This window comes from Eublepharis macularius, chromosome 12, assembly GCF_028583425.1.
Source record: "Eublepharis macularius isolate TG4126 chromosome 12, MPM_Emac_v1.0, whole genome shotgun sequence".
NCBI classification, from domain to species: domain Eukaryota; kingdom Metazoa; phylum Chordata; class Lepidosauria; order Squamata; family Eublepharidae; genus Eublepharis; species Eublepharis macularius.
The window spans coordinates 56,728,005-56,750,139 of NC_072801.1; the positions used below are offsets into that span (position 1 = coordinate 56,728,005).

Sequence of the window (22,135 nt, forward strand, 5' to 3'; positions counted from 1 at the left end):
CATTACATGTCCCAACTCTTGATCATATCGTATGTTTGCTGTGAATGTCCCAGCTATTGGTTATACTATATTCACTTGCAGTGTAGCGAAGAGTCCAGAAGCACCTTTAAGACTAACCAACTTATTTGTAGCATATGCTTTCAGGTAAGTTGATAAGCTTTTACAAATCAATGGGTTAGTCTTAAAGGTGCTACTGGACTCTTTACTATTTTGCAACTACAGACTAACACGGCTAACTCCTCTGGATCTATGACCACTTGCAGTGTGTAATCTGCTTTGGATTTCGGTGAGAATGGGGGACCGGACTATAAACAGCAACGACAATAATGATAAAGAAAGGAAGTAAAATGAGCGGGGTGTCAAGGGGCTGATTTTTCTGTCTATCACATTTTGATCCTCGCTCTCCTCCGAGGATCACAGGGTGGCATTCCTGATTTATCCTCTGAACGACATTATTGATGTATCCTGTGAGGTAGGGCGAGTCTGCAGGAATCAGCAAGGATACCCATGTGCAAAAAGTCCGGAGCTTTTTCATTGTCCGGCTTCATGCAGGCGCGTATGGCCATGTGCAGATGCCTCCTTGCGCCCACCGCGAAAGGGCATTTGAACCTAGACTTCCCAAGCTGTAACCATGACGCCACATTAATTTCCCACAATCCAGTCTCTGCATTCTGATATTTAGGCTAGGCCCACATTTCTGGCTTGTCAGGGTGCTCTCACCCCCCCCCCCCCAAGTCTGGCAAAGGTATTCACAGATCAGCCCCAAATCCCTTCGGCCGTCAGTTTTGCTAGCCGTTGCCCCCAAAGGCGTCACAAGCGCATCATGAAAGCAAAGAGTCTCCCTATCGGTTGGGCTCAGCACCTGAGATTGGGAGGTATACTGCTTCTTCTCCTGGAGGCTCCATTTAGCTCTCTTCCTTCCAGGCCTCCGGGAATTTTACCTCGGCTCTCTTGGAAACCGTTCAGTCTGCAGGCCGTCCTGGACAGTCGTGGCAATGGGAAGAATGGGAATTGTGGGAAGAATGTCTACCCTTCCCCAGTCCTCAGCCTCCTGGCTCTCCCCCTCTCTGTTGTGAGCGTGCAAAAGGGACGTGGCGAAGTGGTGTTCGGGGTGTCTCCCGCAGAGTGATGCAGAAGAGTGTGTGCCAAGGTGGCAAAGTGCCAGCTGCTGCAGCTGATGGCCTGGCTCCAGCTGCGGCCCTCCCTGGCTGCAGCTTCCCTGGGGATTTAGCTGAGACCTTTGCAAGCGGTGGTCTGGGCAAGTGGATGCCGGAGGCTTTTCCCATTAGGGGAGCAGTGCCGAGACTGGTCTTACATGTTTCATCCCTTTCTTTTTTGCAGTCTCCTCACCCCCACCCCGCGTGTGTTTACACAATGAAGTTACCTTTGCCAGTGGAATTTTTATTACCCTCTGGGGAATATCTAGAATGCAGTAGTTACAGAACAGGAGTGGGAGGTGGGGGGTGGGAAGTCTGTCTGCAGTGTGGTTTGCACGTGAGTAGGGAAAAGAATCAAGAAGGGCATTTTCGGGCTGTCGTATGTGGGCTGGGGCTGAATGCCTGGCCTTCCAGCTTAGAACCTGCCCATATCCCAGATCATCCTATTATATAAAAGGCTAAGTGTGTTCCAGACAACTCACTTCCTACCCTGGTGCACCACCAGGGAAGACCAGGCAACCGTCCCTCCAGAGAGCACACTGTGGTGGGAAGCCCAGGCTGGGATCAGGCATGGAGCCGGGGGCAATGCCTGCCCCTGCCTTCACACAGCTGGAATCAGGAGCAGAGCCCCATGCCTTCACCCAGCTGGGATAAAGAGCGGAGCAGGTGGCAATGCCCACTCCCTGCCTTCACGCTATTAGGATCAGGAGTGGAGCAGGTGGCAATACCTGCTCTCCGTCTTCACCCAGCTGGGATCAGGAGTGGAGCAGGTGGCATAGCCTGCTCCCCCACCTTCAGCCAGCTGGAATCGGGTGCGGAGCCAGTGGCCAAGCCTGTCCTCTGCCATCACCCTGCTGGAATCAGGAGCATAGCAGGTGCCAATGCCCGCCCCCTGTGCCTTCACCCGGCTGGGATCAGGCACAGAGCAGAATGCAATGTCCAGCCCCTCTTCAGCCGGCTGGGATCATGAGCAGAGCAGGTGGCAGTGCCCGCCCCCTGCCTTCCCCCTGCTGGAATCAAGTGCAGAGCAGGAAGCAAGGGCCCCCCTTCGCCAGTTGGGATTAGGAGCAGAACATGAGGTAAAGCCCCCCCACCCCTTCACCCAGCTGGAATCAGGTGTGGAGCATGAGGCAATGCCCGCCCCCCATTCACCTGGTCAGGATCAGTCACAAAGGAAGAGGCAATGCCCATTTGCCCTTCCTCCCCTTTCTAGAGCCCGTTATATTTTTTCCCACAACGGGCTTTTTTACTAGTAGAATCATAAGGTTGGAAGGCACCTCCAAGGTCATCTAGTCCAACCCCCTGCACAATGCAGGAAATTCACAACCACCGCCCCCCCGACACACACCCAGTGACCCCTGCTCCATGCCCAGAAGATGGCAAAACACCATCGGGATCCCCAGCCAAAATTGTTACGCTTTTTCTGAGCCTTTCTGCCAATATAGAGGTAAGCAGTTTGTAATCCACGTTCAATAACGAGATAGGTCTGTATGATTGAGGCAACATTGGATCATTTCCAATGCTAGTGGAATTTTATATGGGCCTCTTGCCATGTTGGAGGTAAAATCTTACCTTCACATGTTTTATTCTTCACTTTTTGGAGTGGCAGTATCAATTCTTCTTCCAAACATTTATAATACATAGCTGTTAGCCCATCTGGGCCCAAAGCTTTGTCTTTTTTCGTTTTTCTTATTGCTTGTGAAATCTCTTGTCTTCTCATTTAAACTTTGAAATTAACATATCTGTAATATAATCTTCCATTTCTTGTTCTTTAGGGGTTTCTTTCTTTTCTTCGAAAAAAAAGAAAAATTCTTGATGTATTTCTTTTTCTGTGTGTGTAATTCCATCTGATTTTTTGATTCCTGTTACCCTTCTTTTTTCAGATTCTTTCCTTAAACCGTGGGGCAGAAAACGACCTGGTTTGTTTGCATGTTCGAAATGTTTCTGCTTCATAAAGCTTAATTTCTTCGGCATTTCTTCCACCTGCAATAAGTTCAGTTGGTTTCTTAATTGCTTAATTTCGGCTAGTATTGTCTCCTTTAGAGATTCATTATTCTTTTCTTCCAGAAGTTGAATCTTGGCTGTGATTTCATTCATCTGTTTGGTTATCTCCTTCCTTTATTTTGAAGTCAGAGCTTTCATAAAAGCTTTACTTGCTTCCCAAATTGTAGTGATGGAGATACCATTGGTGCAGTTTGGTTTGAAGATCTCCTCTAAGTCTTTCTTGCACTTCTTTAGAATATCATCTTGCAGTAGAATATTATCATTCAGCCTCCATCTTCTTTCCTTAAATCCACCTTCTTGCCACTCCATCAACAAGGGATTACAATCTGCAGGGCTTTTTTTCAGGGGGAACGCGGTGGAACGGAGTTCCGGCACCTCTTGAAAATGGTCACATGGCTGGTGGCCCCGCCCCCTGATCTCCAGACAGAGGGGAGCTTAGATTGCCCTCCGTGCCACTGGCGCGGAGGGCAATCTAATCCCCCCTCTGTCTGGAGATCGGGGCGAGGCCACTGGCCATGTGACCATTTTTGCTGAGGGCGATTTAAACTTTAAAAAACTCCCCCCTTGTTCCAGCTGACCCAAAGTGACGATCTGCATAAATTTTCGGTTGTATCTCTGCCTTCTTTAAATTCACTAATGCAGTTTTGGATATCCAGCACGTATCTATCCTCGAATATGTTTGATGCCTATCCGAGAAGAAGTTATAATCTTTGGATTTTGGGTTTATAGTTCTCCAGGCATCCACCAGATGTAACATTTCCATATAGTGAAAGACGTTCTTGGGTAATTTTCCTCCTCTTGTTTTTTCCCGATCGATCCTTCTTTAGATCCAGTACTCCTGTCATGTCCCCGCAAATAATAATTTCTCCTTCTTGGAAGTCCAGCAATTTGTCAAAACATTTCTCATAAAATTTTTCTTTTGCATTTGGTGCATATTTTGTAGCTAGGGTACGGATTCTCCCTTCTGGGCACCTAATTTTGAACAATATATATCTTCCTTCCAAATCTTTCAATTCCTCAGTGACATTAACTTGTTGATTCCTCACATAAATTGCCACCCCTTTCTTCTTCTCTTCTGCTGATGATGTGTAGACGTTGCCTAATTTTTTATTATCTAGAATATGCTCTTGGATTTTTTTATATGACTTTCTCAGATACATATAATGTCCACTTTCTGCTTCCTTAGCAAATTGAGTATTTTAGATCACTTTGTTGGGGAATTTAAGCATGTAAGAAGGGGCCATGAGAACTGAGCACTGACGGAGCCCTTCCTGCCCTCCCTCTCACGATCTGCCCAGGTTCACAGCATCAGCATTGCTGTCCAATGGCCATCTAGCCTCTGCTTCAAAACCTCCCAAGAAGGAGAGCCCACCACCTCCCGAGGAAGCCTCTTCCACTGAGGGACCGCTCTCACTGTCAGGAAGTTCTTCCAAACGTTTAGCTGAAAACTCCTTTCATTTCATTTTAGCCCGTTGGTTCTGGTCTGAACGGAAAACAACTCCGCGCCATCCTCAAGTACTTGAAGGTGGTTATCGTCTCACCTCTCAGTCGTCTCATAGATACCTATGAGGAGACTGTGGTTGGGGCTGAGGCATTGTCTGCACATGCTCAGAGGCATTAATGCGCGCATCGTGTTTCTTTGTGTATTCTAGGCTGCCTTCCCTTTAAGCCGGCCTGTCACTTGTGAGGCTGCTTTAAGGTCTGTTACTGCCGATGGAACACGGCCTGATTTATCCCCTCCATCCTTTTCTTCTACTCGTGGGTCCCTTTTGAAGGTTTCTATTGTTGTTGTTGTTTGCATTTCTAGTCCACTTTTCTTCCTGGGTCTCAAGGTAGATTACAAATGTGATTTTTTAAAAACCTTTGGGTCGGTGTGTTGCCCTGGCTCGGTGTGATCACATGGTTCGTCCCGCAGTGCTGCCTGCATATCGTTGTGACCCTTCCTGGTTCACAGGCAGGCCTGGCACTTGGTCCACCAGCTTCCCACTGCTGTCACTCATGCTTTGGAAGGGAGCAGCTCCCTTCCTTCTGGCATTCCAGAATGCAGTGATGGCAGTGGACTCCTCAGCGTGTCGTCCCAGAGCAGGGAGCTGTTTGTGCGTTCCTCCAAATGACTTTCAGGTGGGTAGCTGAGTAGCAGTCTATGCAGGTTGGATATTCTGCGTCCGAGGCTGCGTCCAGCTTTTAAGCAGTGCCGTGCAGGATGAGCCAAGATGCCAAACCCCCTTGCTCTGCTCTCTAGCTTTTCTACCAAGCAGTTCTGCATCCCTGAGGGCTGGAAACGGGCTTCCTTTTAAAAATGAAACTCGGCCTGTGAAGGGGAGGTGCTTCAATGCTTTCTGCAGCGTGCGGGTTTCAGCACAGAGGCCATTCTGTGTTCGTATTGTGTTTGCCACATGGGAACTTTGTTTCTGTAGTCTAGGCTGGAGGAATCACCATTCCCCGCAGGAGCCCCCCAGCCAGACGCTGCAGCCCTTTCCCCCTCCCAGCACGAGTTAGGATTTTGTGGCTCACTCCAACGCACTTGCTTTGCATGCAGAAGGTGCTGGGTTCATTCCCTGGGAGATGATTGTAGGTAGCAGGTACTCCGAAGAGCTTCCTCTAGAGCCTGTCAGGCAGTTGTGCACTGGAGAAACCAGTGGCCTGGCTTCGTGCAAGAGAGCCTTGTGAGTACAAATGCCTGTTTCTGTCCTAAGCTAGGAACAGAAATGTGAGTAAAGTCCACGTAATAATCTCTTGAGCAGCAGCACTGATTGTGAGTGCAACAGGGTGCTATTTAATCTGCGTGGGGTGGATTTAGAGTTATGCACGTTGCAGCGCTGTTCTCCCAAGTTCCGATCATTTTTTGGAACTTACTGACAGATTTGAAAAAAGGAGGCCTGTCTGCATTATCTGCTTTTAGGGCCTCTGTCTCCGAACAGTTGCATGTCCCGTGGTTTCCAAACGGTGACCGGAAGGATCGAGACGGCCCTTTTCCTGGTTTGCGTACCCGTGAGATTGTTGTGATGTCTGGATTGGGCACACTCTAGCTGCTAAGCACTCTTTTTGTAAACCCACTCCAAGCTGTTTCTAGCTTGTGCCGAACAAAACTCGACTCAGTTCGGACTTTACAACAAATTCTGCTTTTGCTAGCAAGAAGGCAGGGGGAGCCTCGCCGTTTTCCAGTTCTCCAAACTCTGGATCATCCGATCTGAGCCCACCATCATTTGATATCTTTGCTTAATGGATCAGCTGAATTGCTCCACTCCTCCGTTTTTCCTTGTCTTTGATTTCTGCTCCTTTAAATCCGCAGGGAGTGTCTTAAACTAGTTTTTCCCCTCCCCCTAAAGGATGACCTTGTTGGAGAGTAAGTAGGTGATAAACCCCCTTCCTCCGTGCAGGTTCCTTCTTCTTTGCTTCTCCAGCAACTAGAGCAGGTCAAGGCTATTGTAGGGCTTGGTCTTTATATCGGAGCTATGAAAAATCGGAGTCGCTTAGGGACGACCCAAGGTGGCAACCTTGCTGCGGGCTCCCTGGGTGGTCTTTGGGAGCGTCTTGCTCTCTCTGAGCCCAGACCTTCGGTTTGCACTGGTGGGTGTCTAATGCATGAAAAGGAAACAGCTGCCTTATCATGCGGAGTGTGAAGTTGCGATTGTGGTGTGATGTGGAAGTGAGAGGGGGTGTGTGCGTGAAAGACCGTCGCCATGGCAATGGAAACACTTATCTGGCAGTCGAGATGACTGGAAACTCTTACACTTTGAAGCTTTTGAAGAGCACGGCTGTTGTTGTTTCTCTTTTTTCCATTTCAAAAATTGGATTGTAAGCTCCTCGGGGCAGGTGCTTCTCTTTTCGCTCGCATGGCTGTATAAAGCACCATGTACATCGCTAACTGCTCAGCAATAAATGAGCGTATTAAGAGAGCGCGGCATTTTTTGTTCCGTGTACGAAGTCTCTGTTATAACCATTCTCTAGATGATCATCTGCGAACGGGGTCATGTTCAGACTAATCCGTCAGGTCCAGGGACGAGCGGGAGACGAGGTCCGCTTGAGGCCAAAGCCTGGCTTTGCAAAATCTCCCGTGTTCTTGGCCCTGTTCTTTGGGATCTCATCTGGATCCCATTGCTTTCCAGTAGGATTTGAGCCCAGCAGTACCTTAGAGACCAACGAGATTTTCAGAGTGTTAGCTTCCGAGAATCAGGGCTGGGCTCTGACCCTCAAAGGTTAACACTGAAGATTGTGTTGGTCTCTGGAGTGCCACTGGACTTGAATCCGGTTGTTCTACTGCAGACTAACATGGCAACCCACCTAAAACGTTGCTTTCGAGGGGATTTATTTGACACTAGCAACAAAGCCCGTTAAGGGAGAAAATACAACGGGCTCTAGAAAGGGGAGGGAGGGCAGGAGGGCATGCCCTCCTCCTCGGTCACTGATCCCGGCTGCATGAAGGCAGGGAGTGTGGGCATGGCCACCTACGCTGTGCCAGACCCCGGCTGGATGAATGGGGGTAGTTCCTGATGCCAGCTGGGTGAAGACAGGGAGCAGGCATTGCCGCCTTCTCCGCTCCTGATGCCAGCTGGGTGAAGACAGGGAGCAGGCATTGCCACCTTCTCCGCTCCTGATGCCAGCTGGGTGAAGACGGGGAGCAGGCATTGCCACCTGCTCTGCTCCTGATCCCAGCTGAGTAAAGGCGGGGGGCAGGCATTGCCACCTGCTCTGCTCCTGATCCAATTCTGTTGAAGGCGCCTGATCCTGGCCTGGGCTTCCTGCCGCAGCGTACTCTCAGAAAGACAGGCTGCCTTATCTGGGCTTCCCTCCACAGCAGCGCCCTCTGGTGGCACACCAGGGTAGGAAGTGAGTTGTCTTGAATACGGTTAACCTTTTATATAGTAGGATATTAGGTCCAAGACATCTGGTAAACTGGGTCCCCTGATCCACTTTCATTGAACTCGTTGCACCCTGTCAGTCTTCCATCTCACAGGCTGCTTGGTTGGTATCCTTGGAAATGTTGGTACCCCGAGGGATGGCTTAGTGCCTTTGTGTTGAGCGGCCAGCCCTGCTGTGAGAATCCCATTCCGGTCCTTTTCCTCATTAGCTCTGCATGATTGACTTTATTGCCATCCTCGTCTTAAAAGCTCCAGACAGATAACAAAGGCTGAGACCGGGGAAGGTTTGATGAATGGAGCATCTGCTCTGGATGCTGAGGTTTGCTGGCTCCGTCACCGACATCTCTGGTTCGAGCGTCTTGGGAATCCTTTTCTCTGACCGAGACCCTAGTGAGCTTCTGCCTTTCCAGATTAGGCGATTGTGGGGTGGATACGTTGGGGGTCTTCCTATGTTATGCTCCCCCTCTGCAAGCAGGAGAGAATAAAGAGAGATTAAAATTTCCCCGCTGAGAATTTCCAGCTCCACCCAGAGTCTCAAAGGCCAGCCCCCCAAAAGTATGGTCGGTCTTCCAACACAATACTGGGATGTGCTCGGGCTTGTATTTTGGCCAGTCTGCAGTGGGAGGGAGTGCTGTCATTAGGGGAGGGTAGTGCACGGACGCATTTTTCTTCCATCATTAGGATGGTCTTCTGACCACATGCATGCTGCATGGGTTTGCATGCTATCTTTGCTGAGGGTGATTCTGTGACGGGGTCGTTTGGTGTCTGGAGAAGTGAAGTTCTGGATGGACTCGCTCTTGTGTACCCTTTCTTGCCATCCTGACTGTGGGGGAAACTGGAACAAACCTCTGTCAAGATACTTCTCTCAGAGCGTTAAACGTCTTATCGAGTAATGTTAGAAAAGTACAGGGCAAACTTTTTAAGTATATGGTGACAGCCTCGAGAGTTGTATATGCAGCAAAATGGAAGACAGAATTTTGTCCAGAGGTGAATGAAGGGATGAACAAACTGCATGAATATGCCTCTGTGGCTAAACTAACTTCTTCTGTGCATAACAGACCAACACTGGAATTTCAGGAAAAATGGAGAGTTTTTTTTTTATTATGTAGTTGGAAATTAAGAACAATCAAGAATAGTTGATATGTTGTAGCCTAAATCTACTGTTTTGTCTACTAGCAAAGCTTTTTATTCACTTTCTATTGTCTTATGCTTTTAAAATAAAATTATTTTTTAAATTTTTTTTAAAAGACACTTCTCTCAGAAGGAGTGACCTGTTCTCCGCGTATTCTGGCAGTGCTCTGCCTTTGGAGCACATGTTCTTGCATCTGCGACGCTGCTCACGTGCCCAGGCTTTAGAGACCGTCTTGCCACGGCAGCCGATTTGCTTCCGGGCCCAATTCAGGGTGCTGGCTGTCACCTGTAAGCCTCGTGCAACCTGGGCCGGGCTTCTCCTGCGCTAACTTGGATGCCAGGCATCATCATCTCAAGAGTTCTTTCTCTTCCAATCAGAGGTATAGTAAGTAAGCGTCGGTAACGGGTCCTTCTCTGTCGTGGCACCCAGTCTAAGGAACTCTGTCGCTGTAGAGGCTCAGCTGATCAAACGTGCCATCTTTTAGGCACCCAGGCCTTTGTGCAGCTGCCCTGCTCTGCACATGCCTTCTTTGGTTTCTCCTGAGCTGCCTTGTATCGAATTAGACTCTCGGTCCATCCAGCTCAGAATCGCAGCTGCTCTCCAGGGTCTCGTGCAGAGGTCTTTTGCCTCACCTCCTCCTTGATCCTTTTAACTGGATATGCCGGGTATTGAACCTGGGGCCTTCTGCATGCAAAGCAGATACTTTGCCGCCCAGCGACATCCCCTCCCCTCTTCTTGGCTGCTGGTTTTCAAAAGGGAACTTTGCCTGTTTGGATGATTCCGGTTCTTTAGTGGGCTGTTGTTGATTGGTTGCCGCTGCTTTAAATAGATTTTTACTGGTTGGGTTTGTTTGCTTTTGTACTTGTGTGTTTTCATAACACTGCAAGCCACCGCATACCTCTTGCTATGGAGTGTGTAGGATGCAGATGTTCTAAATCAAATGAAGCCCAGCTTTGGGAAGAGAATAATAATTGCATGCATTTCTGTTCCTTTCCCCCTGGCCCTTGAAATTTCTAGAAAAGTTCTCTCTCCATTGGCTCCCTCCAGCATGCACATAGCATTATGGGGTGTGAGTGTTGTGCGCGGAGGTCTGATTCACATTCTGTGTCCCCCCAACTCCTTCCTTTGTCTGCAGTGGAAGAATCTCTCCCATCCTGCTTCCCTATATATAGCTCCATATATGGATCACCCGCATTATATTATGTGCCGTGTGAGTGTGAATGTTTCCTTTGCTCTACCATGGAAGATGAGCTTCAGTTGGGCAGGCTTGTGAATTGACTTCATCCTGTGTTACGGCTTAGCTGTTACTGCACTGTTACACACATACACCCTCCACACACACACTTGACCTGCGAGTTGCGGAGAGTCTTGTTTTTGCAGCTGCAGAAACCACAGCGCAATAATGCATCATGTTCTCTTCACCAGCTCCATGGTAACAGGATAAGTGTCTTGGTCTCGTGCCAAGTGCACGAGACAGCGCAGGATCCGCGCCACCGATGTTTGCATTTATGGTAGTTCTGTTTCCCCACCTGGCCTCTGTGAGCCAAATGAGAACAGCCAACAAACGGGAGGAGGAGATTGTGGAGTATCTTCTCGTGAGGCCATTTATCTTGGGAAGTGAGTTGCTCAGGCTTCTTAGGGGTTGCACAGCCAGCAATGCCGGCGGTACGCAAAATGGCTTTAAAAAAGATCTCTTTTTACAGTAGATAATTCCGCCACTCTGGAGGAACGATGGAAACTTCTTGTGTTATAAACAGCTTTTTTTTTGAAGCTGGAAGATGCTGAATTTTTAATATTTTGGGGCATGAGTTTAAAAGGGCCTCGCCTGAGGAAATAATGCAGACTGCATTTGGGGGGTGGTGCATAAGCTATTGGTTTCGTGTTCAGAAATTGCATTATAAAAAGAAAAAATAAAACCCTAAAGTCAGGAATACTTTTTCAGATGTGCTTCTGGGCTTCCTTGGCTGGCATGAAATTTCCTCTTCCCAGCTGGCTGGGCTGTTCCCCCCCCCCCCCCCATTCTTGGTAGCATTCCTGTCCTTTTGTTAGTATGAATGGTTGGGGGGAGCAACCCTTGTCTGTTGCCAAGCGAACGACAACAGGCCACTGCCTGAGCAGTGAACTTTTGTGGACTGACGGCTGCTCTCTGCTTTGTGTGCTTTGCTTGGAGGCCAAGGGAGTGAGTTTGTGAAAAGATTTCTCTCCCGCTTTTCAGTAAAACAAAGTAAAACTAAAAAAAACCATCTAAAGCTGTTTGCAATGAAATTTATGTTATTTATAGTCCGCCTTTCTCACAAAGACTCAAGATGGATTACTCAATACGATTGACAGCTGGGACATCCCGTAATTGAGTCTGCATTGCAAAAAATCAGGAACTGAGTTGCAAAATAATGATTGACACAAAAACAGATCAAAATAATCTTTGAACCAAAGCTACTCAGTGTAGTGTAGTGGTTAGAGTCTAGCGCCGGGAGACCTAGGTTCGAATTCTCACTCTTCCATGGAAGCATGCTGGGTGACCTGTCTACCTCTCAGTCTCCATCTTAAGAAAGCTACAGACTTTCGGCTCTTCCAACGTTCCTGGAAACATCTCTCTCTCCCCTCATCTTCCTTCCACTAACTCGCCTTATTTTTGTCCTTCACATCCAGCTTGATGAAGAGCTCTGACGAGCTCAGAAGTTTGCATTCACTGCTATGTTCACTGAATAAAAAGGTCTTGCTCTGCTGTCAGTTTGGAGAGTTTTGTAGGATCTCTGTTGGGTGGATCTTCAAGGATGCTGGCATATTGTGGGAGGGCACAAGCCCCTCTTCCTGCCTGGGGTGCTTCCTTGGGGTGCACATTCCACCCCAGACCGGAAATTCTGGCTCCATTCTTTCTGTCGCTGGGCCACCCATGCGGCATTTTGTTCTTCTCGCCTCTTCTGCTGGGGCGGAAGAAATCTCACGGAGAAGAGAACGTGCCTCTCTCGAGGGCATCGCTTGCATCTGCTTTTTCCACCCTCAGTTCAGTGTCAGTGTGCCAAGCCAGGAAGCTGCCTTTGCCACCTCCGGCCCTCCCCTTTACTCCCTGCCGCGTGTGGCTGGCTTTCCTCTCCATCTGGCTTTGGGGCGCCTTTTCTGAAGCAGGGGTGTGCTTAGCCATGCTGCTTTTCCAGTCCACGGAAATATTTTTCTGGCATGCTATGCTTTAGTGACTCCAGACCAAACGCCTAGCGAAATTTTCCTGCTTTGTCATCCAGAGCTGATGTCTTTATTCCTCAGGCGAGGGGCTGTTTCTACACTTTGCCTGCTGCGGACAAGGTGAGCCACTCCCAGTCGTTAACAAGCAGTTCAGGTGCCAGCAATGCCCTACGCCATCTCCATTGTCCAAACTGGGCAGTCTCAGTGCAAGGGAACCGATGGACAGAAGCAGGGTTTTTTTTCTGGGAAAAGAGGTGGCGGAACGCTTCAGAGGGAAATGAGGAAGAAACACACGGGATTCTTTGAAATAATATTATTTTCACGCACTATTGCCGAGTATTTTCAAGAGGTGCCGGAACTCCGCTGAAAAAAAGCCCTGGACAGAAGTAAGATGTTTAAAATGGAAATGCTCAGAAATCAGTGTGGGGGCATTCCAAGCTCCCTGGACAAAGTTTGCAGGAAAATTCCAAGGGGAAACTAGGAAGCTGCTAACCTGGCTGGCACTACCAGATGTAGAGCAAGATTCGAGTCCAGTAGAAGACCAGGGTTGGAGAGGCAGGCAATGATAAACCACTTCTGTTAGTATCTTGCCGTGAAAACCCCGCCAGAGGTTTCCATAAGTCAGATATGACTTGAGGGCTCTCCACCACCACCAGCACCTTAAAGACCAACTAGGTTTCCAGGATCGTTTCAGCGGGCAGCTATGTTGGTCTACAGCAGAACAGCAGGATTTGAGTCCAGTGGCACTGTTCTTTCAGAGTGTTAGCTTTCTAGAGTCGAAGCTCCCTTCTTCAGACACTTTGAACATCTTGTTGGTCTCTAAGGTGCCATTGGACTCAAATCCGAGATTTCCAGGGCCTGAGCTTTCGAGAGTCAAAGCTCTTTTCTTCAAGCCAAGTTATCTGAAGAAGGGAGCTTTGACTCTGGAAAGCTCAGGCCCTAGAAATCTTGTTGGTCTCTAAGATACGACTGGACCTGAATTTTATTCTTCTACTGCAGACCAACCCGGCTACCCACCTGAAACTACCAGATGTGGACTCAAGGAGCTTGGGAACAGTTAGTCTGTTCTACAAAAAGGAATTATCTTTCAGGTTTATATTGAAACAACTAGACTGTTAGTTTTCACTCTCTCTTGCTGCAGATATTTATAGCCTAGATGTGGCCAGGGGCTCTTCAGTAGGCGAGAAGGTAGCTGCCAGCTGGAAACAACCAGATTGAGAGTTTTTTCCGCTCCTGCTTCAGGTGCGAGCCCTTAGGCATGAGCTGAAGGGGACAAGATCTGATGGACTCTTGGCCTTTGGCACTTAGCCCATGCATCGCAGCCCAGGGCCTTTGCCTGGTGGGTGTCAGCTCAGGATGCTTTTGGGGTTTTTGCTTATTTAAAAAATATACTTTTACTAGAAACAGAGACTCTTTTTTTAAAAACGGACCCTCGAAAATGGAGCGCAGGAACACTGGCCTTCCTACAATGGCGGCACCCTCTGGAGGGACGGGCCGACTCGCCTGGGCTTCCCGCCATGGCGGCGCCCTCCAGAGGCCATATTGGCAACGACTCACTTTTTATCCTGGTGCACGTGCGCAGGCGCACCAGGATAAAAAGTGAGTCGTCGCCAATACAGCTTGCCTTTTATAAGGAAAGATACTGTTTTGTAAATCGGTTTAAGGTATAGTTTTTGTAAGGCACTTTTGGTCCCCATCGAGGAGAAAGGCGAGATAAAAGTATGCTAAATAAAATAATTCATTTTTGAGATTCACCTTGCTCTGCGAATTCTTCAGTAGTAGGGCATAACCCATCCCTGCTCTAAGTGGATCGCTCGCTGTTCTGAATGGGTCTCCTTCTCACCTGCGCTCTTGCTTTCACGCTTCTTGTCCCGGGGGGAACTGGGCTTCCTGGTCTCTTTCTGCTGTATACTGAACCAGACCTTGGTCACAAAGGTCAGGCATTTTGTTGGCGTGTGCTTAAAAACGGAAGCGGAGCTGCTTGGGAATTGAGTGAACTGTGCCTGGTAGAATAAATAATTCTGCCGAATTCTGTCCTTGAACTGCCTGATCATGAAGTGCAGAGAAAACAGAGAGCTGATGTCACAGAATTCGGAACGCTTTCAGAACGAATGCAAAAGTGATTACTGCAACCAAGCGGCATCTCAAGCTATGCGAGATGGATGCGTGCAGGCCGTTTCCAAAGACATTGGCCACGTTTGGAGGGTCTCCCATCCAGGCCAGGTTCAGACCTGCTTTTTTTCAGCACGGGACCTGCTCTGGATACCTTCAGGCTCTTTTGGAGTTGGCCAGACAAAAATTGAGGCCTTGCTTCCTGTTGCCCATTGACCTTCAGGATTGGATGTTCGGAGACTCAGTGTTGTGTTGTGCTTCGATGCACCTCTGTGCTGGCCTTGAGGCTGTTGTATCAACGCAGCAGAAGTACCTAGCTGATCTCTGTGCTAATTCCCCGGACAGTCTTTTGCATCGGAATTTGAAACTCTGCACTCGCCACAAGTTGCTGATTGCTCTCCCCTCCCCTCCCCAGCCTGCCTTTTCTTTTCTCCGTGGCTGATATATTTTGAGTATCGTTTTAGGAATTCTTTGCATGTACGTAGTACTTTCGATTGTTCCAAGAGTTTTGCCTGCATAATCTTGGGAGAATGCTGATTGCCCTTGTAGGCAGGATTATTTCCAGGATGGAGAGAAGCAGCGGAGCGAAAAACAGCTGCTGCCCACTCCTTCATGAGATCGCCCCAGACGGGAGATTTGAACCTGCAGCTTTCTGACTCATAGCTACATATAATAACCATCAAACATCATCACAATTTGCTCTTTACAGTGCTACATCTCATTTTTAAAAAATGGTTAGCGTTCTCTGTATTTGGCCAAAAAATGGGCTATAAACCATACAGCCCTCAAAGAGACGTACGTCTTTAAAACACAATATTCTTTTCTTTCTTTCCTTATACGTGTGACTCTCCCACCCCATCATTTACACTCTTCCAGCTGATGTTGTTTTCTTGGTGGCTTTGCAGGGGCAACCGCTGGTGATGAGCCACTTGACTTAGAAGTTCTCCCCAGAGATCTTTCGGGCCAAGAAGCAATTTTCCCCAGGCCATTTGGCCAGGGATCCTGATGGTGTTTTGCCACCTTCTGGGCATGGAGCAGGGGTCGGTGGGGGTGTACGGGAGGGAGGTAGTTGTGAATTTCCTGCATTGTGCAGGGGGTTGGACTGGATGACTCTAGAAGTCCCTTCCAACCCTAGGATTCTACGATCTTTAACTTTATGCGGGATTCTGCAGCTGTGGGTGCCAAAATCACAAGGCCGGAAGTCTTGTCTGTGTGGAGACAGGTGAGGGAGGGGCTTGTGGTATAGCAAATGTACTTTGGGGTGTGTGTGTGTGTGTGTGTGTGTGTGTGTGTGTGTGTGTGGTTCTCAGGTTTTAATTGTGATGAGCTGAGAGACTGACTTCTTGACTTGTGTGAACACCTCTTCACTGTACTGCTGCTACGTGATGTCTGTCCATGGCCACTTTCCCTCTTCTCCCTCCCCTCCATCAAATCTGGGGACTGCCTGCCTGCCTGCGTAAGTGTCCCAGATGGTCGCTTAGGGCTGCAGGATTTTGGTGGGGGAGGCAACATCTGATGCAAGGAGACTGGGGCACCCTCAAAGGCTTACTGAATCTCCTGCCGTGAAAGCTTCCATCAAAATAACACCCATTTTATCTGAGTAACTTGAACAGAGAATTGAAGCCTTTAAGCCTCCTACGCCCTCTAAACAAACATAGAAACACAGAGCTGGAAGAGATACCCACAAGGGTCATCTAGTCTAAACCCCTCCACAGTGCAGGAAATTCACAGCTTCCTCCTCCTCCCCTCTCGACTTCCCTGGTGACCCCTGCTTTGTGCCCAGAGAAAGGCAAAAAACCTCTGGGTTCCCTTGCCAATCTGGCCTGGAGAAAAATTCCTCCCTGACCCCAGAGTGGCGATTGGCATTACCCTGGGCATGTAAGAAAGGTCCATGAGAACCTAGCACTGGCTAGGTTCTTGGGTCGACCTCGTATTATGTCTGCCCAGAGCTTTGTTTTTGCACGAGTAACTCATGAATATGGTAGCCCCATGCCAAATCATTGTTGATATCCTTATGGATATTTGTGCATTTGTGCACCCCAAAACAAGCTCCGAGGGCACGTCACATCATGCTACCTTTGCTTATTGGGTCATAGATCCAGAAGAGTTAGCCGTGTTAGGCTGTAGTAGCAAAATAGAAAAGAGTCCAGTAGCACCTTTAAGACGAACCAACTTTACTGTAGCATAAGCTTTCGAGAATCACGGTTCTCTTCGTCAGATGCATCTGATGAAGAGAACTGTGATTCTCGAAAGCTTATGCTACAGTAAAGTTGGTTCATCTTAAAGGTGCTACTGGACGGACTCTTTTCTATTTTGCTTATTGGAGTTGCCTTAAATTTCAGCCAAAAAACATAGAACTTGATCTGAGCTGCTTTCTTGCAGAGATGGTAGGTTGTTAATGGTGTATTTATTTTTCTTACTTGTTTTAGAAATGGTCTTGAAACATTCAGCCCAACCATTACAAAAATGGCTGTGACCTGAAAAACTGTAACGTGGGAGCAACGGCCCTCATTAAGTACCTTTTATAAGGATCTCTTTAACGCTCAATGAAAGCGTTAAACAGCCAGTGAATGCAAGCAGGCCGGCCACTTTCACTCTTCTAAAGGCCTTTCGGATAATACAGGGTTTCTGCCTCCAAGAGAGAGCAGGGGGGAAAGAGCACCATCAAATGGGGGCCACCATTGAGAGAGTCCCGCCTGGTCTTTTGTCGCTGCCATCACAGCAGGGCTGCATTGCTTCACAGTCAGCGCGCGCACAGCAAAGTTGGCAGGGGGGAACCAACCTTTTGGTTGACGTGCTATTTCTTCTGTATAAAAGAAATGCAAAAACCCGTTAACTAAAAGTCCTGTGGTTGAAACTATTGCAAGTTCAAGAAGGAACTGCTAACTTCCTTATTCTTGTGGATATCGTCCATTATGGAGGAATCTTGAGAGTGAATTGCACAAAAAGTTTGCAGCAGTCTTCTCACGATGATGGGCGATTTGGTTTAACCCAGTGCTTATTTTGGGGTGCAAGACCCCTCTCCCTGCTCCTTTCTTGTGGGGATATTGCCTGTGGCTTGATGTGGGGCATTGCATTTCAGAAGGACTTGTGCAAAACTGAGTTCTTGGGCATCTCTCAGGTGGAAGCCCGGTGATGGTTGGGCTTGAGGGGTTCGACAGTTTATCTTGGAATGTAAAAGTGGGTGAACCAATGTGTTGGCTGGGCTGCCCATGCAGCTCTGTGGAACAAGGACGTAGGAACCAGCAGGCTGCTTTGCTTTATGGGAAGAATTCTGTGATTCATAGAATTCTATGATTCTCTGAAGTATTCTCTTTAAATAAAAGGCACAGTGTACATAGCGTTCTACAGACTTCTTGTCTGGCGGTCTCTTCTAGGTCAAGTTGCCTTATGTTCTGCTCAAGTTTCCATTATCTCCCCCCCCACCCCCATGCACACAGAAGCTTTTAAAGCTGCATGACCTTTCAGGAAGTTTTGTACTGGAATCCCAAGAACTTGCAAACGATAAATTTTTGGTAGTTAAATAATGCTCTTCTGCCTGCAGGCTGCTTGATTGACAACACTGCCCTGGAGGAAGAAACAGAACAGGCAGGCAAGCGTAAGCTTTGGCAAATCTGATTTTTTTTTTCCTCTGCAGGGTTGAGGTTGTGACGTTCTGAACATGAAAGGGTGGTCTTTAAAGCAATCTACTTTTACGCATGCGCACCCATCAGGGCTTTGACGGTTATCTCCTTCCTGTTTAAAAGATGAACAAAACCAGTTTAGTTCCATTTTGGGCACAGACCCATTCTGTTCTCTGGAACTTTGGTGCCCGTGTATGGAAATTGCAGCATTGCCTAGAGCTCACGGGGTGGGGGGCAACTCACCAGTACCCCCAAACTACACTTAGCCATTCTAATGCGATTTTCAAAATTGGCCTGGAAGCTGCTACAACGTGATGAACCTTTGTTCTTGAAAAGCGTCTGGCCTGATTGTCACTGGGAGGTCTGCCCTGCCGTTCAGCTGGGGTGAAGTTCTGCCCTCTTATAACTTCTGCACTGAATGGGAGATCTTCTCCATCTGAGCTACATAGCAGCTGATGTCTAGAAAAGCTTAGCTTAACGTGGAGTTTCTGGTGCAGAGAGTTTGCATTGATGTAGCAAGCTCAGTTTTGGGGAAACCTGTATTACTAAAGAAGCCCAAATGCTGTTGACGCCTGAAGAATGACAGGTGTTCCAGGTGAAATTTCTAAATGGGGGAGCCAATGGATTCAAAACTGTTTTGGGTGGCAAGTTGGTGCCCCAAGAGAGAGGTTGTTTGGCATGCTGCTCACTTAGTTGCTAGTCTGTTGCTTTTTTGTGCCATTTGGGTATGGATGGACTTTTAAAAACCCTGCTCCTTTGAATGGAAACTTAGGGTTTGGAGTCTACTTCTCTTGAATTTTTGCAGTTGATAGACTGTGAGGATGAAAAGCCATTTTTCTCCCACTGGTGGGGGATCTTCCCCAATCCTCAATCCAAGATAAGCAGATGTTAGTCCATGTCAGAAGAGAATTGGTTAACGTATTCAATTATTTTCTGTTTGAGAGCTTGCTAAAGCTGGGAGGAGGCAAAAAGAAGTCACATTCAGGTTTCCTTTTAAAAGGGGAATAAAGAATTGCTTCTCTGGCTATTCAGTTAACGAGATCAACTTTGCTAGCAGAAATAAATTGGACACGCCAAGCTTGAGAGATCCTTAGCTTGTCCTAGGATGAAGCTGCCCGACCTCGAACCATCAACGCACTTGCGTATGCTGGTTCAGTGGTTTTGTTTTTCTGCGTGGTCTCAATACTTTCTCTTGGTGGTTTTTTTTTTTTAAAAAAAGGAAAATCAGCACAAATGGGATTGCACAAGAAAATCATAACTAGTTGGCCAGAAGCTGGAAATGCTGGAAACTTCAAACAGGACTCTATTTTTATTTCTGATACATCCCCGAGCAACTGACACTGAAGTCTTTTTGTGACAACATGCCTAGTGCTGAGACTTTGGAGAAACGGTGCAAGGAAAGGTGCTAATGAAATTCTCATCTCTCTGGAGTGGGGGTGCACACAGAAGTACCTTCAGTAAGACGGAGTGTCTGGGTTGGAGCTGGGGGATACATGTGCAAAGTGCGTAGGGGCTGAGGGGCGGCGGTGTTGCTGTGCTGGTTGGAGGGCGATGAACACTGAATCCACAACGGGCCTTTGGTTTTTGCATGGGGTTCTGTGTGGCCTGTCAGAAGCATTAATGTTGCAGCGTTTCACGTGGGTAGCCATGTTGGTCCGCAGTAGAAGAGCAAGATTCGTGTCCAGTGGCACCATGAAGACCAAATAGATTTCTGGGGTAGGAGCTTTTTGGAATCAAAGCTCCCTTTGCACGTGATTTGCTCTGTGCAGAAGGTCCCAATTTTGCCGCATCCAGTTAAAGGATCTTGCGTATCAAAGTTTTGGAAGTTTACAAGGGGAGGCGAGACTTAGTGAAATATACCCACAGTCTGAAGTCCCTAGAGAGCTTCAGTTGGTAAGAGGAGATAGTCCTTGGCTGGATAGCCCAGGTGGGCTTCAGATGTTTAGGGGTTGCCAAAAAATAAAACTGTCCAAAGTTCTACCGAAGAATGTGGCTTTCTAAATGAAAGCTGGGTACAAATGAAGAATGAGGCTCCATGGATGTACCAGGGGCAGCCGCTCTCTCCCCTTCGAAGACCCGGGTAATTTGTTGGAGAAAAGGGTGATGCACTGTTGACCACGCTATCCTGGTGGTTGAGTCATGCAGAGCAGTTATGGGTTCTGGGTACCAACCGAAGAGATTCTTCCCCTTATAGTATAAATTCATCCATCCCCCCCCACCCAAAACACACACATGGATACAGCCAAAAAAAAAAAAAGGCAGCACACTGAATTTAGACCTGTCTGGGCTATGCTACTGGATTACAGGTGGGCTGACATGAATGAATGTTCCCCTGATGTGCTACTTTTCTAAGTACGGGGAACTTTTTTAAAAATGGGGGAATGTTCCATCGTGTTGACCCCTTCCTACAGTCTGAAATGGGAAAGCCCACACCCAGATTGACCATCAAGAACTGTCGCGCCTGAGCAGCACCTTGTAGGTGCTTGCACCTGAGCAGTACGTTGGAGTCTTTTCTTTAAGGAGCTGCCCGTTTGAATTTTCTGTTACGGCAACAACAACAACATTCGATTTATATACCGCCCTTCAGGACAACTTAATGCCCACTCAGAGCGGTTGACAAAGTATGTTGTTATTATCTCCACAACAATAATCACCCTGTGAGGTGGGCGGGGCTGAGAGAGCTCTGAGAGAGCTGTGACTGACCCAAGGCCACCCAGCTGGCTTCAAGCAGAGGAGTGGGGAATCAAACCTGGTTCTCCAGATAAGAGTCCCTCCGCTCTTAACCACTACACCAAACTGGCAGCTAGAGACCCTCTCCAGGAATCTTGCAAGCCGCAGTATTACAGATGCTAATTGTCTGCACTTTGTGCCCCTGCTCTGTCAAGCTTATTACAGCATGTATTTCAGCTAGCTTTCTGATTTACAATACCACTTGTACCCTCTACTTGGATTATAAGGACCCTTTCTTTTTTCTGCTCCTCGTATCTGACAAAGGGAGCCGTGACTCTTGAAAGCTTATACCCTGGAAATCTAGTCGGCCTTTAAGGTGCTACTGGACCCAAATCTTGCTCTGGGTGCCCAACTGGGGCGCCCTTGCTAATCAATTCTTCGGTGCTTGATGTAGCTCCTGTCCCTTTCACTGGAGCCAGTGCCAGAATCTTCCCTGGCAGATCATTCCCTGTGCCTCAGAACTGTCCGTCTTCCCCACTGACACTTCGAACACCCCGAATCCACAGTTGCCTCTTGTCCCAGGCTAGGACTGCGTTGCTTCTACAAAGGAGGGGGGGGGAACTAGTATGTGCTTCTAAAAGCAAACTCCTGCCTGCAGCTTCCAGAGGGGCAGAGCCGCGTTTGCTTATTGCTGCAAAGCAATAGACCGGCAGCCACTTTCCCTAAAACGTTCTAGAGGCTGAGGACATGTCAGCCCATAGGACCCAGGGGGAGCATTTGAGAGCCTCTTGGGTGGGGCACTTCCCACCCAGGGAAGAGTTTCATCTCCTTCTTCGAACCGGGATGCTGGCGAGATTTGGCTCCTGCTTGGAAAGTCTCACGGTAGCTTCTTTTCTCCCTCTTTTCTCCTCTCCTTGAAGGCAGCCTGCTGCGTCCCTATTGAGGATGGCCTCTTGCTGATCCGGCAGAAGTTTGACGCAGCGCCAGAGTAACTGCTGGGGGAAGAAATGGCTACGGCAAACAAGGGTGAGTTGGGGCCGGGCGACACTCGGGTGGGTAGCTGGATGCCTGTCACCATAGCGACTTCAGCCTTTGGCGTGGTCCCTGGTCCTTCCTCCTTTCGTGTCACTGCAGGCTTATTGTGTAGGCAGCAGCGGCCACTCGCAGCTCTTTCTCTCCCTAACTTGACCTCCCGCCCCCACCCCCCCAACAGAGGAGCTGCCCGACTGACCCAGGCAAAGCCCCACACCCACCTAGTCAGCGTTCCGCTTCTGACAGCCTCCCGTGAGATCGTTTGGGAGGTGCACAATTGACCCCTCCTAGCTTTTCCACCAACCTGGTTGCTCAAAGATATACTGCCTCTGAGCTTGGAGGTTCCATTTAACTGTCACGTCT

General features: G+C 48.3%; 1 protein-coding gene across 3 annotated transcripts in view; it reads left to right on the forward strand.

The window, feature by feature from the left end:
- Positions 1 to 22,135, forward strand: part of LOC129338324 (UPF0687 protein C20orf27 homolog) — an 82,907-nt gene that overhangs the window by 6,583 nt on the left and 54,189 nt on the right. For 2 of the 3 annotated variants that reach the window (XM_054992454.1, XM_054992452.1), the window contains exon 2: positions 21,661 to 21,766. In XM_054992454.1, the coding sequence (XP_054848429.1) occupies positions 21,748 to 21,766 (19 nt within the window). In that variant the 5' untranslated portion in view covers positions 21,661 to 21,747. The remainder of the gene's footprint in view (positions 1 to 21,660; positions 21,767 to 22,135) is intronic. The other variant, XM_054992453.1, reaches the window with a different exon arrangement.